The sequence below is a fragment of the Penicilliopsis zonata genome (assembly GCF_001890105.1).
Source record: "Penicilliopsis zonata CBS 506.65 unplaced genomic scaffold ASPZOscaffold_4, whole genome shotgun sequence".
Taxonomy (NCBI): Eukaryota; Fungi; Ascomycota; class Eurotiomycetes; order Eurotiales; family Aspergillaceae; genus Penicilliopsis; species Penicilliopsis zonata.
Window position 1 is genome coordinate 407792 of NW_019208914.1, and position 17569 is coordinate 425360.

The 17569-nt window shown below is 56.3% G+C and overlaps 5 protein-coding genes across 5 annotated transcripts; 2 read left to right on the forward strand and 3 right to left on the reverse strand.

Annotated features, from left to right (window-relative positions):
- Positions 1-19: 19 nt before the first annotated feature.
- On the reverse strand, positions 20-1599 carry ASPZODRAFT_130172 (hypothetical protein). The gene has a single exon (XM_022722444.1). It carries the CDS (start codon positions 1577-1579, stop codon positions 44-46), a length of 1536 nt encoding a protein of 511 aa, XP_022582729.1. The 5' UTR covers positions 1580-1599; the 3' UTR covers positions 20-43.
- A 245-nt stretch (positions 1600-1844) lies between these two features.
- ASPZODRAFT_165133 (hypothetical protein) lies at positions 1845-3893 on the reverse strand (the record flags this gene model as incomplete). Its single annotated transcript, XM_022726697.1, has 6 exons — positions 1845-2195; positions 2243-2565; positions 2622-2784; positions 2844-3119; positions 3185-3562; positions 3618-3893. 6 exons carry the CDS (start codon positions 3891-3893, stop codon positions 1845-1847), a joined length of 1767 nt encoding a protein of 588 aa, XP_022582730.1.
- A 505-nt stretch (positions 3894-4398) lies between these two features.
- Positions 4399-7838, reverse strand: ASPZODRAFT_130176 (hypothetical protein). Its single transcript, XM_022722445.1, has one exon. The coding sequence runs from the start codon at positions 7778-7780 to the stop codon at positions 4499-4501; it is 3282 nt and encodes a 1093-aa protein (XP_022582731.1). The 5' UTR covers positions 7781-7838; the 3' UTR covers positions 4399-4498.
- A 704-nt stretch (positions 7839-8542) lies between these two features.
- Positions 8543-11013, forward strand: ASPZODRAFT_140536 (hypothetical protein; the record flags this gene model as incomplete). Its single annotated transcript, XM_022724674.1, has 8 exons — positions 8543-8609; positions 8658-8716; positions 8773-8921; positions 8982-9109; positions 9160-10077; positions 10147-10184; positions 10231-10413; positions 10495-11013. The coding sequence occupies 8 exons, from the start codon at positions 8543-8545 to the stop codon at positions 11011-11013; spliced, it is 2061 nt and encodes a 686-aa protein (XP_022582732.1).
- A 451-nt stretch (positions 11014-11464) lies between these two features.
- ASPZODRAFT_1541007 (hypothetical protein) lies at positions 11465-17482 on the forward strand. The gene is made up of 3 exons (XM_022726056.1): positions 11465-12122; positions 12176-16288; positions 16336-17482. The coding sequence occupies exons 1-3, from the start codon at positions 11916-11918 to the stop codon at positions 17344-17346; spliced, it is 5331 nt and encodes a 1776-aa protein (XP_022582733.1). The 5' UTR covers positions 11465-11915; the 3' UTR covers positions 17347-17482.
- The last annotated feature ends 87 nt before the right edge of the window (positions 17483-17569 follow it).

Here is a 17569-nt window from a genome sequence, read left to right on the forward strand (position 1 = left end):
AGGAGGAGGAGGAGGAGGAGGATAGTCTATATTTTCTATTATGCTACTCTTCAAAAACGAGGACCACTCCATCATCTCCGGCCGTGACGACGCGCTTGCCATTCCGTGCCTGTACAAAGCCCATAATACCACCAGACTGCTCGCCCTCCTCGGTCTCGGTGAGGCCGACATGGCCGCGCCATTCCTTCAGCAGGCCCTGGGCCGCCGCGGCAGTGCCTCCGCGCGCGTCCCAGCGTCGGACGACGCCGTCAAGCCCAACCGAGGTGAGGAGCCAGGAGCCAGGAGCCCCCGCCGGAGTGACAGAAGCCGGGGCAGAGGGGGCCTGCAGAAACTCGACCTTGACGACGGCGGCGCCCTCGTGGGCCTCCCTGATGTGTCTTCTCACGGCGAACCGATGAGCCGCGTCGAAGAGAGCGATGGATCCGTCCACAGACCCCGACGCAAGCAGCGTCAGCGGCGGTGCGGAGAAGGAAAGCGTCTCGATCCCGTCCGACTGGGCTTGCAGAGAAGCGAGGATGGTCCCCGCCGCAGAAGCCGTGGTGGTGGTGGTGGTGGAGGCGCCGCCCTTGCCCTTCGATTTAGCAGAACCTGCCGGGGCAGCGAGACGCGGCAGACCAACGACCCGGATGTGACCCTCTGCACCACCGACGGCGGCAATGGCCCCGCCCGGCGAGATAGCCACCGAGTACAGGCCACCCTCGACGGCGAACCGCTGATCGTCAGCCGTCAGGCCGACGACGGCGCTCGTACCCGCCGACAACGCGACGCCCGCCGCAGCGGCAGCCCCAAAGACATCGTAAACGTAGAAGCTCGCGTCCTCGGAGACGGTGGCCAGCAGTTTGCCGTCGGGCGTCCAGGCACCTGCCGTGCACGACGCCGTATGCTGGAAGAAACTCTGGATGATGGAGATGGGCTGCTCTGTGTCGGTGTGGTCGATGCGGAACACCCAGGCGGAACCGTCGTTGGCCCCGATGGCAACCACATTGCTTTGCCCCTGTTCCTGGCCCGGCGGACACGGACACGCCGCCACCCAGTTGATCTCCTCCACCTCCTGGGCCTCCGCAACAAACGCCCACGCCGTTCCATTCAGCTGTGCAGAGGTATCGCGCCACACGCGCAGGCGGCCGTCCAGCCCCGCCGACACGGCGTACTCGCCCCGCGGCTCCGTAAAGACCACCCCGTTGACTGTATCGGTGTGGCCGTCCAGTTTCGCCAGGGGGGGCAGCGAGGCCCGTTCCTGTTTCGGCTGCGGGTTCGACTCGTAGCTGGCAGGGAGCACCGGCCTGCTGCTGTCGTTGTTCAAGGGTGTCGAGTCGAGAATGTACGCCGTGTCGTCGCCGGAGCCCGTCAGCACGATATGGTTGTGCACCGGGTGCTGCGCGATGCAAAACACCGAGTCCGTGTGGGCGTCAAAGTGTGCCGACGAGTCGTTCTGCAGCGTGATCTCCTGCTCCTCGAACATCATCTGGTCTCCATCCTGCTCTTGCTCCTGCTCGCCATCCGAGTCCATCGGGTGGTCTTCGTCGCGGTTGAAGACCTCGGCGGCCTCGTCGGCCTCGATAAACGCCTCCTGTGACATTTTGCGATGGAATAACGCCTTATCGAGGGAGAAATTGAATACAAAGGCAGAAAAGAAGGACTTGATCCTTTTCTCTTCTATAGAAATCGACAGTTTCTGCTTAGAAATGCCCCGCGAGCAAACAGTACAAACAGTACAAACAGTGCAACAGTGCAAACAGTACAAACAATACAAATAATACAAACATAATAACCCCTCTACAAGGCAGGAAGTCCCGGTACGGCCAACCTGTCTTTCTATTCCAGATACTCCTAGAGACGATTCTCTAAATCTTCGCTCCAGCTTTCCGCCGTGCCTCCTTCTCCTGATCCCGCAGCAGCCGGCGTAGGATCTTCCCACTCGGACTCTTGGGCACCGCGTCGATGAATCGAACCCCTCCCTTGAGCCACTTGTGGCGGGCCTTGTGGTCCTCGACATGTTTTTGAATGGCGCGGATGGTGGCAGCGTCGTCGTCGCCCGCGGCAGAAGATTTGGACACGATCGCCTTGGGGACCTCGCCGGCGGATTCGTCGGGGATGGCGATGACGGCACAGTCCGCGACGAACGGGTGGGTTAAGAGGTGGGCTTCCAGTTCGGCGGGGGCGACTTGATGGCCCTGAAGAACATTAGAACTCGACTAGAGACCGACCATACCATACTAAATATGAAAACAAAGTAGATTACCTTCACTTTGATGAGCTCCTTGATTCGATCAACGACAAAGACGTGCTGGTTTCCCGATGGGCTGAGCCGAATGGCAATCTCGTCCCCGGTGCGCATCCAGTCCTTGTCAAACGTCTCGCGGGTGGCCTTTTCGTTGTGCAGATAGCCCAGCGTGACACTGGGACTGCGGACAATCAGCTCGCCGGGGGTGTCGAGAGTGGTGATCTCGTTCCCTTCGGGATCGACGAGACGGGCCTCGACGCCAGGGAGGAGCACGCCGGAGGAGCCGAACAAGACGTCCGTCGGGTGTGTGGAGGTGACCACCGTGGCGGTCTCAGTGAGGCCTGTCATCTTTAGCTCCTTTTTCTTTTTCCTGGTCTTTGGATTCACAAAGACATACCGTATCCCTGTCGGATGATCATGGAAGGATTGAACTCTTGTAGCTCGCGTGCGGTTTCTTCGCCCAACGGGGCGGCACCACTGAACAGCGAACGGACGCTACTCAGGTTATATTTTTCTAAAAGCTTCTTGTTCCGCAGCATGGCGATGATGATGGGGGGCACCTAACAATGATTTTAGCACGCCGAACAGGAGAGGGCAAGATGCATGCTTAGTTGCTTACCACGAACAACGAGCTGATTCTGTAGTCTTGAACTGCCGCCAGGAAGGACTCGATCTCGAACTTGGGCAGGACGATGACCTGGTCACCGCGGTAGGGCCCTGCATGGCACATCACCACCAGGGCATAGATATGACTCTGCGGGAGCAGGCCGAGGGCAATTTCCGTCACGTCCGACTGCACGCCTGGAGGTCGGAGAGAGTCACGGTAGTCCTTTTCAAACGCGGTGATTTGGAGGGTATTGGCAATGACATTGCGGTGGGAGATCATAACTCCTTTCTGCGGAAGTCAGCATAACAAAGACATGAAGAGAAAAGATGGGTTAAGGAAGGGACACAGCATACAGGCAACCCAGACGTGCCACTTGAATAGCACAGAAACGCGGTACGTCGACTCCCCTCCCCCGCCGCCCACTGCAGCTTCTCAACACGAGGGAGCGATCTCCCCCGGTCGACGAGCTGAGCAACGGTCGTGAACTCGGCAGGTTGAGCATCTCCAGCTATCTGCGGCGGGAGACGGAGCAGGTAGACCCGCCGACGAGGGATGCCCGCCTGAGCCGCCGCCTCGAGCGCGGTTTTCAACAGGGGCAAGCAGGTGAATAGGGAGGTCGCTTTGGCGTCACGCAGCTGGTACGTCAGCTCGGCGACCGAATAGGCGGCGTTTGCGGGGGAGACGAGACCCCCGAGCCGATGGACTGCCCACGCCAGAGGAAGCGTATCAATCTAATTATCAAGAATCAACCAAGAGAATGACTAGAGTCGAGGGGGTGTGAGTTACTGTGTTCAAGCTGAATACACCGATGACTTTATCCCATTCCGTCCCCCTGTTCGGCGCCCAATCGAACTCGTTCGCCAGGGCGCGCGAGAGAAAGTCGACCCGTTCGACGACATCAAGAGCTGAATAGGTCTTCCCCGTCAGACCGCAGGTGAACGGGTCGCGCGAGTACCCCAGCGGTGCACGACCGTAGCGTTCGTCGAGGACGAAGTCTGCGATGGGGATGTGGTCGGGGATGGGGGGTAGCTTTGCTACCCATTCGGGAGGTGTGAAGACCATATCGAGAAGACAAAAGTAGTATGTCTATGAATGTAGTGTCTATAAGACAAAAGATGGAAAAAATGAGGGGAGATTGGCTATAAGAAGAGTCGGCTATTAACTGACGCGGGGAAACGCTCGGTAATATTAATATTGGTTCTAGGAGATACTCCGGGGTATTGACCTGTCACCACTTGAATAAGACGATATTCATTGTGTACCTGTATGCTATAACACTTACTTATTGACATTGCACAGTGTCAGTCTGTATCTCAATTATCCTGGTAGAATGATTATCTTCCAGGCAAAGCACTCATCATGGAAGAATCGTACCGAGGTACTTTGATCTTCTATTTCCCCGCATTAGTGAAGATGATCTCAGTATCTCCACACGGATCCACTTGATAATAGCAGTATACTTAGGATATGAGGAGTTGATAGTTAGTATAAGTGTATGCTTCATCTAGAGTTGGGGTATAATTCAGATCTATAGATTGACAATTACTGTATTAGAGGGATATCATTGAACAGGCTTTACTCTTAACTATTACAACATTACTAGTCTAATTACCATAATATAACCAGTATGTACTACCTAGGTATCATTTGTATACCGTCACATCTCTTCAATCCACATCCTCACTTCCAGTCCTCTCGTCAACAATCTGGCCAGGCCGTGAGGGGATGAGCCAGGGTTGGAGAGACTTGAGAAGGCTTGGAACCGGACCACCTTGGATCAGGGGCAGATAACTGACATCGCGTGGTCCGCGCCTACTGACAGTGGTCGGAGGAGGCGACTGTTGACCGTGGAGAGCCGCTTGCCATGACTCCAACTCTGCCCTGGCTCGAAGAGTATGGCCATCAGTAGCCCCAAAGCGCTTTTCCCGTAGCTGGAGATAGCTACTCAGTAGAGGTATGGCGTCAAGGTAGCGCTCCTGGTTCTTCATGATGAAGGCCAGGTTGGCCATACTGGTTAGTGTATGAGGGTGCTCGGCACCAAGCACTCGCTTTCTTGTCTCCATCACGGTCAATCCAAATTGTTCGGCCTCATCTAGTCGGCCTTGTGTTTGGTATAACAATGCAAGGTTGGACATGCTTATCAATGTATCAGGGTGTTCGGCACCAAGCACTCGCTTTCTAATCTCCATCACAATTAACCCAAGCTCTTCGGCTTCATCCAGTCGGCCTTGTTTTCGGTATAATGATGCCAGGTTGGACATGCCTATCAATGTATCAGGATGTTCGACACCAAGCACTCGCTTTCTAATCTCCATCATAGCCAACAGAAGTTGTTCAGCTTCCTTATATCGGTGCTGATCCTGGTATATAGATGCAAGGTTTGTCATGCTCATCAATGTGCCGGGGTCTTCGGCACCAAGCACGCGCTTTCTTGTCTCTATCAATTGCACCTCAAGCTCTTCGGCTTCCCGATACCGGCCCTGATTCCAGTATATGGATGCAAGGTTTCCTATAATTATTAATGTATCAGGGTGCTCGGCACCAAGCTCTCGCTTTCTTATCTCCATCACAGCCAATTCAAGCTGTTCGGCTTCAGGTAGTCGGCCTTGTGCTTGGTATACTAACGCGAGAGTCTCCATGCTCATCAGTGTGTGGTGGTCTTTGGCTCCAAGAGCTAGCTCATTTGCTTCTTTTGCTGCTCGAATCAGAAGCTCAGCCTCATTATAGCGTCCATCACTATAGAGGCAGAGACCAACCCGCCACCGGATGTCTCCTCGCAATTCAGGATCTGACTTTAGCTCATTGCATTGTAGAAGAATTTCAGCATGTGGTAGGTATTCGCGCCATATATTTCGATAAGGGTGGTCATTCGATGGGAAAATTTGACTCAAATGATTCCCAGCTGTTATTACCCTTTGCTGGAGTTGGCCTTCCTGCCGTAGCCAGCTCCGGATGGCCAGATGAACAAGCCGGTGCATGCTAATAAATCGATTATTCGTCTGTTCAGTGATGAAAGCATAGGCTTTCAAGACCCCTAATGCTTTCTCTTGTGCAAGTTCAGATTGATCACATGGAATGAGTGATAATGGAATATCTCGCGCATCAATACATGCGATAAATGCCAAGTATTCAGCGGCTAGGTCGCAGGATTGTTGAATCTGTTGGAAAGAGATGAACCAGGTGGTTGCAATCGGGTTTTTGATATCTGAATATCGATAGTCATCCTCAAAGTCTTGACTGAGTAGTTCAATCATGCTGGTTTCTTGTTGATCAAGAAGAGATAGATAGGTCCTCAAGGTTATAGAGGTTTCATTGATGAAGCTTGCGGCCTGAGTAAGAGCCAAGGGGAGACCACATAGCTGGCGCATAAGGATGGCAGTAGATTCTTGGTCTTCTTCAGGTAGATGCTTCTGTATTAGTAAATCCTTGAACAGGTTTACTGCAGTAATCGGATCTAGTTCTGAGAGACTTATAATCTCTGGTCCACCAACAAGACGGGTTGCGAGTCGCTGATTCCGTGTGGTGAAAAGGATAAACCCATTATGGGTCTGGGGAAGAAAGGTCTTGAGTGCAGGCGAGGAGGCACCAAGAGGCTTCATCCAGATATCTTCATCATCTGCATTATCAATAATAAGCAGCCAGGGGCTAACTCCTGTAGAGCTCAAGTATGTCTTGATTTGAGACTTTATATTAGCAGCCGTTATATCTGGGAGACGTAGCTGTTCGCCAATATTCATGAATGCTTGCTCGATGGCTTCAACAGTCGTGGATGGAATCCAGAAGACAGAGTATGCAGGGTCCTGTTCATGGATCTGGTATGCCACTTCAAGTGCAATCTGGGTTTTCCCAACTCCTCCAAGCCCAGAGATCGCCGCTTTGCGCGTACCATCCCTGCGCAGGATCTGATCTTTCAGCTGGATGATCTTATCATCTCGGCCCTGAAACCGGGGATTTCGATTAAAAGGAACCACCCAAGTTCCCGAGGGTTGCAGTTGCTCCTGCTGACCGTAATTCACTGGTATCACAGAAAGAAGAGTTCTGGCATATATCGCCGCGACCAGTGCTGCATATCCTTGCCACTGCTTATTTTTATGTGAGTCGCAGTAGTCACAGATGCCACGGACCACAAGACAGGGAAGATGGTTCATGATGCCTGCAGCTTCCATTTCAAAACAGAGGATATTGAATTCCCGAGCAATTGCGTCCCGCTCAATGCCGTCTTTGATCACTCGATTGCCAGATGCGATGGTTCCGTAATGGATCTGGGGCTCTCTCAACACTCGCGGAGCACGATCCTTTTGTTCTGCAGGATCGCATCCAAGGCACGTACTCTCCGAGGCTGCATGCTTATAAGTCGAGCGAAAGAGACAGTCCTCCTGCTGTGGTCTAGAGAAGGCCTCTTGCATGTCTGGATGCCGCCGAAACACCTCTGACATCCTTTCCAGAATGAAGCCATCTCTCTCCATCATGCGGTTTGCTTCCAGCTGTGAGACAGCAGTCAAAAGGACCATTGGTGGTTGGTTTAGCATGCCGGTATGTTGGAATCGTCCGCCACTGGTTGCCTTTCCAAAGTCGTACTGTATAACACCACCAAAACTACCAGTAGGCCTGCTGACCACCACATCTCCCAGGCGAACGTCGGCTGTTTTGCTCGGTACTCCGCCTCCGATGCCTACCAGAATCCCGTAGCGAAGGTTGGGGAAAGTCGACTCCAGGTGTGACACCACCGCCGTTGCGGATGTTGTACCATATATCCCTGCAGGCAGACAGGTTAGAACGATATGATGATTGTGGATTCTTCCCAGGGTATAGGCATTGTGAGCAGTCGTGGCAGGAAGGCTGGGATAGGTCTCGTCGAGCATCGCAGAGGCGGCGGCCAGCTCCAACGGTAGGGCGCAGATCCATGCAAAATGGTACTCTGTGCGTGAGGGACTCCTGGATGCTGCCATTTTGAAAGTATAGCATTGATTCGACGATGGGTTGAAGGGTTGGAGCAGGAGTCCTCAGGGAGTTGCACATCGTGAGGAGTTGAGAGAGTGAGGCTGAGTGAGGGGCATAAGTTATATTGCGAGAGCGCCAACCAGGCAGGTGTAAACAACGCCTCAACTTGATTTTATATAATTCTTTATGAAGTTTCTAGAACAAATCAATTTTATACTGTAGAAGTTGCTGAAATAATAGTATAATATGAGTAGAGAGATGAATTGCTTCTGTTCTAGCTAGATATAAGTACTAGTTAATACCCAGATATCTTGCTAATAACTCCTCATTACCACTGCTACACCTCCAATTTAGAGCAGAAAACACTCCTATACTATAACCATATAAAGAACAGACAATCAATTCATCACATCTGCTTTATTTTATCCTATACCGTGGTTCTGATCCTACTAGACCCCCTAAGGATGCCAACATGTGACCATGGATCCTCTCCTCCTCTCCCCCTCCTCTCCCCTTTTTCTCTCTTCCTCTTCGTCTCATCTCTCTTCATCGAATCCATCAGGATATACTCTCAGTTCATCGATGACTTCTCGGTTGATGCCCTCAGTGATGCCTATACAAGTTCTACCATATACTATATCTCCAGCTTCTGCTTGAATCATTGCTCTTCGTTGCTTCCTCTCGTTGCGTGTTTCCCCATCTGATTCTCCTATATTTGCCGAGCTTTCTTTTCTTTTTATCAGTATATTTCCAATTGATGCTTTTATATAATGGCGCCCCTGAAGCGGCGGGCGAAAGACCAAGCAGGAAGGGAGGCGAAAAGAGCCCAAGCTGTTGGTAAGTACCAGCGAGATCTGCCTCAAGACCACTCTGCTAACGACCTAGGTCGAGAAACTCCTCGGACGGAATCACCTGTGCATGGCGAGCCACCCGCGTGGGCAGAGGTGTGTACAACCCACTTGGATCTTGATCAATTCGTCTGTTCTTGCTGACTTTGCAGTCCCGACCAGATCTGTGCGATGCTCTGCCCTGGTTTCGTGCCGTCCAGGGCGGCTCCTATCATAAAGACGGCTTCTGCTGGGGATACCTCATCGATGCGGACTCGGGTATCCGTTCTTATATCGACGATGAAATCGTCATTACTAGAGTGTAGGCGAGACATGAAATTTCTTTCTTTCAAGAAGAGGAAACAAACTGACGTAACTTCAGTGGCGGCGGTTGCACTAAAGATGCGGATGGAAATCTTGTCCTGGTCAAGGATCAGGATAGCGATGGCTGTATTATCAGCAGCCTGATGAATAGCCAGGCCATGAAGGTCCCTGTCGGGTTGGTCATAGGTAAAGTCTCGCCGTCACAACTGGAGGCCTCTCTTTCCTAACTTGCCCAGGAGATCGAAACACCCTGCTTGGCAGAACGCTCCCACATCGGTACAATGTCATGGGATACTTTCGCATCACTGATATCTGGTATGAGAAGATCGGCGGCCGGACGGGAGCCAAGGTCCGGTTCGAGAAGCTTGATCTCGCCGAGAAGAGCTGGTGGGCAGGAAAAGACTCGCCGGCTCCTCCGTCGCTCGCTGAGCGTGATTTCGCCGTCCGACCCGAGACGGAAACATGCGCCGTATGCGTGCGTGAGAGTATGAAGATGTACCTTGACGGTTGGATGTGTCTGAACCCATCCTGCGCGCGGTTCTGGACCCTAGCCGATGAGAACCGACCGACTGCCGACGACCTGGCCTTCCACCCGGCTTTCTTACGGGCTCGTCACATCCCAGACGCCCACATGCAGCCGCACGAGAGCCTGGTGCCAGACCTACTGGAAACGTTGGGTGAGGGGTCGGCGGCGGCGGACTGCAGCACCGCCAGGATCGCCTGGAAGGGGATCGTCTGTCCACAATGCCGCAAGTGTATCTCGCGGCGGTTCTGGCGAGGCTGGAAGTGTACAGACGAGATTATGGCCCCTGATACCGCAGCCGTAGCTGTGACCAGCGCGCGACCTGCCTGTTCCTTCGAGAAGATGGTTGATATGCAACCGATTTCGCTGCGCGCCGTCGTCGACGAGTTCGAACTGAGCCCCATCAAGAGGGCGCTCTATTTTGACACCAAATATGCGGTGCCTCTGGTCGACGACCATTCCGTCGCACCCTACCGCAAACTGACTTACCTCCTTCCGGGCGTCGGCTCCATCACCCATTTTGTCGCCAACCGCGCCATCAACCGTCGGACCAACGGGCCCGACGATCTGTTTCGCCAGCTGCAGCTGCTGGATCTGGGGTTGCGACGGTATCCGTTGCAGCAAAGTGTGGGTACGTGTTCTCCTAGAGATTAATAAGATGATCTATTATCTATTCATCAAATCAGCTACTGATTGTCAGTACCTGGGACGCTGACGGCACATTTTGCCGTAAACTATGTATGTATTCTTCGGATCCAGTCACCTCAGGCACCCAACTGATCAGCAGGGAATGCCATACAAGTATGTCGTTTCGGTGGACTCGAAGGGATTCGATGAGGCATCCGATGAGATCCTGCGAGCCTTAGGACGGCTCTCGTGGGCCACGGAGCAGGCCGTGCAACCAGACGAGGTCCTGCCTCCAAACGAGCTCTTGGTCCTGGGATATTTCAACGAGATGAAGATTGGCGTATGTTTTCCCCTCGTATCGCTTCTTTTCTCCTATTTTCTGTCTCTTTTTTTTTTTTCTTTTGCTTGCTAATCAAAAAAGTATCATGATGACGGCGAGTCAGCGCTGGGCCCGACGATCGCAACGCTGTCGCTCGGGGCACGGTCCACGATGAGCATACGGATGAAATACAAGTACTACCACGGATACAGCCGGGCGAAGAAGCTGCTGACCGACGACCCGGTGCTGGCGGGGTGTCGCGGCGAGGAGTCTCGCCGCACGCTACGGGCGCAGATGGCCGCCGGGCAGCTGGAGCCCGGGCAGTATGACGAGCAGCGCCGGCAGCTGCTCCTGCAGACAAAGGCGAGCACAGGGTGCCGTCGGGCAGTTTCACGGACCAGCGAGGCGCCCGTGTGCGTGCGACTGGCGGTGCACCATGGCGACCTGGTGGTGATGCACGGCGAGAAGCTGCAGCAGTACTACGAGCACGCCGTGGTGCCCGAGGGTCGGCTGAGGTTTGCGCTGACGGCGAGGCACATCCAGCCCGCACAAGTGGCGGCGGGGGAGCGAGTCCGGGGGGAGACGATCTTGCAAGGGGAACAAGTGTATGATGGGAGATAGCAGACTCCAGAGGTCAAAGGTCTCACCCTATGGTACTCCGTACCAGGCAGTGGCCACTGGCCACAATTCGAACCATGCTTTCAATAAAGCGTTGCATTGCTAAGAATAACTATGGGGAGATCTAACCTCTTCGATCCATGATAGCCCCCGATCTTTGCCTTTATAGATTAAAGAAAATACGACACGATAAAGTAATAGTAATAATACCCCTTTCTATCACTTTCAAGACCTGCAGATACTTCTTTTGTGCCTCAATGCTTTGTCAGACGCCGTCAGCCTGACTCGTATCTCCTCCTCCTCCTCCTCCTCCTCCTCAGCTGTCGGTTGCCTGCGATCTTCCTTTCTCTCTCTGTCTCTGGGTTTTTTATTCTTTTATTTTTTCGTGTCTCTTCTAATTCCTCTTACCTTTTAATTTATCCCTGGCCTTTCTGTCCCATTGGTTCTGTCTCCTCTCTCGCGTTCTGGTCTCGGCACCGGTCGGGTCTTACGGTGGGGAGAGAATCGAAGCTCGTTCGTTCGTCCACACGCGGCCAACACTCTCTCTCCCTCTCGACGGTACGCCCCCCTGTTCCACGAGAGTGGCAGATCCGTCGAGGTGGGTGTTCTTGCCGTGATTCTATCTCTGATGAATACTGATGGCTGGCATTTCTAGTCGTCGCCCGTCCTTCTCGTTCTGCCTCGCTTCGCTGTGCTGGACCAGGCGACAGTCTCAGCCTCAGCCTCAGTCCCGATCGTCGGTTATTTACCGAGAGAGGAAGAAGAGAAAACAATAAGAAGAGGAAGACCGTCGATCGATCGATAACTGGCTTGAAGAAGTGGAAGCACGGCTCTCAAGATGGCTCACTACAACTCCCAGGCGGCCTACCCCTCCGTCCCCCAGCACCACCACCAGCACTACGCACATGCCTCGCAGCAGCAGGCCCTCGCTCCGCCCGAAGAGCGTCATCACCAGCAGCAGCTGCGACGGATGGCGAGCTACGACGCAGGCGACGATGCTGCCGCCCTGGCGGAAACCGCCGCGAGCCACCGGCACGCCCACGTCTACAACGACCGCTACTCGCACGCCTCCTCGGCCACCCCCTCGGCGCCGAGCAGGGCCTCCTCGCAGGGCTCCTATCAGTACACCACGACGGCCTCACCCATCCTGCCACAGCAGTCACAGCAGCAGTCACAGCAGCAGCAGCAGCAGCAGCAGCAAGGCTCCTCGTACAACCCGCAGCAGTACGCCCCGCAGCCGGCGCTGGCCTATAATCCGCTCGCCTACAATCAGAATCAGGGCCAGAATCAAACTGCGCTGCCTCACCAGTATAACCCGGCCGCCTACCATGCGGCCGCGAGTGTGCCCCGACAGTCGCCCTACGCGTCGCCAACGCTGCCATATCATCAACAGGCGTCGTATCCTGTGGCGCAGTACGCCTATGCCCCGCCATTGGGGAGCCCCAGGGCCACATCCTCATCCGCTCCGTTGAACTACAATACCCCCTCGACTGCGTTCAACTCGACCGTCGGCCGGACCTACTCGCAGACCTCGGCGGGCTCTTCGCCGTATCTGCCACAGACACCACAGCGGTCCGAGTTTGGCGGTCTGTCCCCGTACGAGGAACAAACGCAACAGGAGCAGCAACAACAACAACAACAACAACAACAACAACAGTATTCGCAGCGGCCTCCCGACCCTCCATCTCACGATGATCATTTGTACGGTAAGAGAACGGGCTCTGGACGCTCTTTACCCACACCGCCGATTGTCGCCTCGCCGCAGTCCCCGCACCGTACCGATACCCTCACGCGACACCCGCAGTCGCGTCCCCTCCCGGGTCCCCCCATCGATGCCCAGAATACCGTTCCGTCACTCACCACCGGGGTGAATGGGACGGGTGGTCTGCGTCATCGGACGGCGGAGGAGGAACAGCTGGGCTACGACGAGCTGATGCGCGAGGTCGAGGCCGCAGTCATGGACGGCAGTCGTCGGTCGCCCTCCTCGGCAGCGATGACCGCTCGGCGGCATAGCTCGCGTGCCTCCCGCCTTGGCAGACCAGATACCATTCAGGAGACGGCCGAGACGCTGTCGGGACGGGGACAGCAGCCGCGCCTGTCGCCGGACGAGCGACACACCCATACGAACGGGAACATGGCGACGGGCACAGGCCAGTACGTCAACTACGACGCCCACAGTGACGACAGCGATGCCGAGGCCGTTGCCGGCCTGGCCATGTTGCAGATGGCGGAGGAGGAGGAGCGTGCCCAGGCGGACCGCCTGCGAGAGCGTGTCCGCAGCGGCACCAACGCCTCCATCATCAGCGCGTACGCTTCGCCCAACTCGGGCGATGAACTGTACAATGGCGAGGACCATGACCGTCACAGCAGCGACGGTGATTACACCGGTCACGACCTCGCTCTGTACGGTGGCGGATACCCCGGCTACCTGCATTACGGCGATGAGCAAGAATTTTCTATCGATCAGTACATGGACGATGAAGTGGAGCAGGATGAGCAGCATGGTCTTGCTCCGCTTCCGCCGCTTCCCATAAAATTGGAGGGGCAAGAAGGGGAGGTGGAGGAGGAGGAGGAGGAGGAGGAGTACTCTCGGGGCGACGATCGTCTGCCTCGGTATTCCATGGAGGCACGGGTCGACGAACGCGGTACAGGTGGCTTATCCGAGCCTACCGCGCATGGCCGACGTTTGAGCTTTGATTTTGGCGACGAGGGCGAGACCCCCGTGTCGCAGGAGGGTGTCGAGGGTGTGGACGAGGACGGCCATGGTGGCGAGCCCGGGGATCTTTTCTTCCATCCGGGCATGCGGCCATTACCCCCAGCACCGGTAGAGCCTGCTAGCAATAACGCTGAGCTTAGATCGAACTTGATGCCGGCGGGTACCTACCGACCTCATGAGCAGCAGCAGCAGCAGCAGTCGCAGTCGCAGTCGCAGTCTAGGGCTGCGCAGTATCCATACCCTTCCTTGTACCGTGGTGCTGCGGACGACGGCTTGTCTGGATCAGCCGTGCCCAGCTCTTCCACGGCCGTTCCACGGTCATCGTCTCTATCGAGTCATCCTAGTGGACCACGTGCTGATCCTCCCATCAGATCCAAGACCGACGCGGACCGCGCAAAGTACAAGCTGCAGCTGGATATGCTGCGTGAACACCAGCCGCAACCCCCTTCGCCGCATCTGCACCAACGGCCTCGCACTGAACATGGCCAGGACTCGCCCCAAAACCGGCACCAACATCAACAGGCGTTTGGATTTGATGCGGGCCCGGCCATCGCTCTCGATCTACCGGCCATCCCCCCCGGCCGGCGCAAGAAGTTCAACCCGGCCAAGCTGTCGTCCGAGCAGTTTAAGAAGTGTAGCGAGCCGTGGGCGCTGAGCTCAATTCTGGCGTGGGTCAAGGACCTGAGCGAGGACGAGACGGATCTCAAGGAGCAGGCGATCGTGGACGCCATCGTCGCCCTTTTCACGCACAAGGTGCCCACGATGAACATGGCCGACGCGGAGACGCTGGCGGCGCGCGTCGTGCGCACCATGAGCGCCGAGCAGGCGCTCGTGCAGGACGAGGAATGGGTCAAGTTCGGCCCGGGCGAAATGTCCGGCGTGCTCTTCCAGCTGACGGGACGCGGTTGCTACTCGTCGCGGCTGCATGGACTGCCCACGGAGGACCCTGCGGCGACGGGAGGCAGCCAGCTGGGCCGCTGCTACGCGCATCACTGCATGCGCACGCTCAAGAAGGTCAACCTCCGGGCGCAGCCTGTGGCCGAGACGCAGCGCAACGCCGAGGACTGGGTCACCTTCTACCGGGTGACCAAGGAGATGCTCGAGTCGTACCCGAAGAAGGAGATCGACCGGCAGAACAACCTGCACGAGATCATCGTCACCGAGGACTCGTACATGGCGCAGCTGGACGTGCTGCGCGAGCTGTACCGCGACCAGCTGGCCGTGATGCAGCCGGCGGTGGTCGCGCCGCCCAAACGGCTGGTCAAGTTCCTGGCGGATGTCTTTGGCAAAGTCGACGCCGTGAAGAAGGTCAACGAGGAGTTCCTGCTGGCGCAGCTCAAATACCGCCAAAAGGAGCAGGGGCCCTGGATCGTCGGCTTCAGCGACATCTTCCGCGAGTGGGTGCGCAAGGCCAAGTCCGTGTACATCGACTACGCCGCCACTTTCCCGCAGGCCAACTTCCTGGTGCGTCAGGAAGCGGAGCGCAACCTGGCCTTCCGCCAGTTCCTCAACACGGCGCGCGATCACCGCCTATCAAACCGGCTCAGCTGGGACACCTACCTGAAGGCGCCCATCACACGTATCCAGCGGTACGTCCTGCTGCTGCACACGGTGCACAAGAACATGCTCAAGGAGTCCGAGGAGAAGAGCAACTTGGGCCAGGCGATCGAGGAGATCAAGCTCGTCGCGTCCGACTGCGACAGCAAGGTGGGCGAGATGGGCAAGAAGGTCGACCTGATGGAACTGGCCGCCAAGTTGCAGTTGCGCCCGGAGATGAAGAAGGAGGTCGAGCTCAACCTCGAACACCTGGGCCGCGAGATCATCTTCCGCGGCGACCTGCTGCGGCCGGGCACCCGCACCCGGCTCAGCATCGTCGACACCCATGCCATCCTCTTCGACCACTACCTCGTGCTGGCCAAGAGCTCGACCGTCAAGGATCCGACCCGCACGGTCAAGTACGAGACGTACGACGTTTCCAAGCTGCCGATCCCTATGGACCTGCTCGTGCTCGAGAGCACCACCGACGACCCGGTCTCCAAGTCGTCGCTGACGCCCGCCAACGTGCTCGAGTCGTCCAAGGATGACAAGATCCTGTACCCGTTCCGCATCAAGCATCTCGGCAAGACAGGCACCTACGCTCTCTACGCCCCCTCCGCCCAGAACCGCCAGGAGTGGTGCGACAAGATCACCGAGGCCAAGACCAAGCACGCCGCCGCCCTCTACGCCCAGAACGCCGAGCCCTTCCGTCTGCGCGTCCTCGCCGACACGGCCTTTGCCACCACCGATCAGTCCTCCTTTGTCGCCCCGGCCTCAGCTGTCGCGGGCGCCGCCGGTGCCGCAGGCGGCCCTCGCACCGTCACCATCAAGGGCACCCCGCTCGACCGCGCCATCCGCGAGGTCGAGGCGCGCCATGCGGCCACTGCCCGGCCGCTGCCCGTTTGCCGCAGCGCCGTCCACTGCGCGACGGTCTTCCGCCAGCCCTCGGGCCGGATGATGTGTGCCGTTGGCACCGATAATGGGGTCTACCTGTCTGACTACAATGATCCGCGGGGATGGACGAGAGTGAGTCTACTTGTTAGAATCTAAATGCTTTTATACTGACCATCTAGGCAATTACGATTTACAAGGTCACACAGATGGCCGTGTTTGAAGAGTTCAACCTGTTCCTGCTGGTCGCAGATAAGTCGCTAATCGCACACCATCTGGATGCGGCGTGCCCGCCAAACGGGGTGACGGCGCAGGCGGCGAACGCGTCGGCGCGCAAGGCGCCGCAGAAGCTGTCCGGCAACCGGGAAGTTGGGTTCTTTGCGGCCGGGAAGATGAAGGACCGCACGCTGGTGATCTACAAGAAGCGGGACGGGCTGTCGTCGACGTTCAAGATCCTGGAGCCCGTGCTGCAGCGCACGACGGCGAACCGGGCGCGCTTCTTCCCCTCGCGGCGCGGGCAGACGGAGTTCTTCCGCGAGTACGACGAGTTCTACATCCCCGCGGAGAGCTACAGCATCAACCTGTTCCACTCGTCGCTGGCCATCTCGACGCAGCGCGGCGTCGAAGTCCTCACCATCGACAAGAAGCAGCCCTGGTCGGTGCCGCACCTGCGCTCCGAAACCCCCGAAGCCCAGGCGTACCTGAACAGCATCGCGCAACGGATCAAGGACCTCCGCCCGCTGGGCATGTTCCGCCTCAGCGACTCCGAGTTCCTCGTCACCTACGCCGAATGCGCCGTCTACGTCAACAACCTGGGCGACGTCTCGCGCAGCGTGGTCATGGAGTTTGTCGGCCACGCCCACGCCGCCACCCTGCACGGCCGCTTCCTCATCCTCTTCAACGAGGACTTTGTCGAGGTCCGCAACGCCATCAACGGCCGCCTCCGCCAGGTCATCCCCGGCCACAACGTCGTCTGTCTGGATGACGGCACCTCCCTGCCGGGCTCCGCCTCTACCCCGTCCCCTTCTTCCCCTGGCACCCTCAATCTCGCCTCCGGTCTGGCTTCTTCGTCTTCCTCCAATGGCGCCGCCGTTCCCTCGGGCCGCACAGTCAAGATCTGTATGCAGCATCCGGATTATGAGCGCAGCCAGTTGGTTCTCGAGTTGATTGAAAACGAGGGCATGGAGGATTAGCTTTTCTTCTCTTCTTCTCTTCTTTCCTATCCTTCTCTCTTCTTCTCTTCTTCCCTTCTAATTCCTGTTTCTTTCCTTGTTTTGCTTTTCTCGGTCATATACCCTGTCTATCATATTACGGACGTACATTACGGTGTCGGTACATATGCATGTATAGTAACCAATGAATTGATTACCCAGTGCATCCACTAGTTCGTGAAATAGAAAAAGATTACCTAGGTAG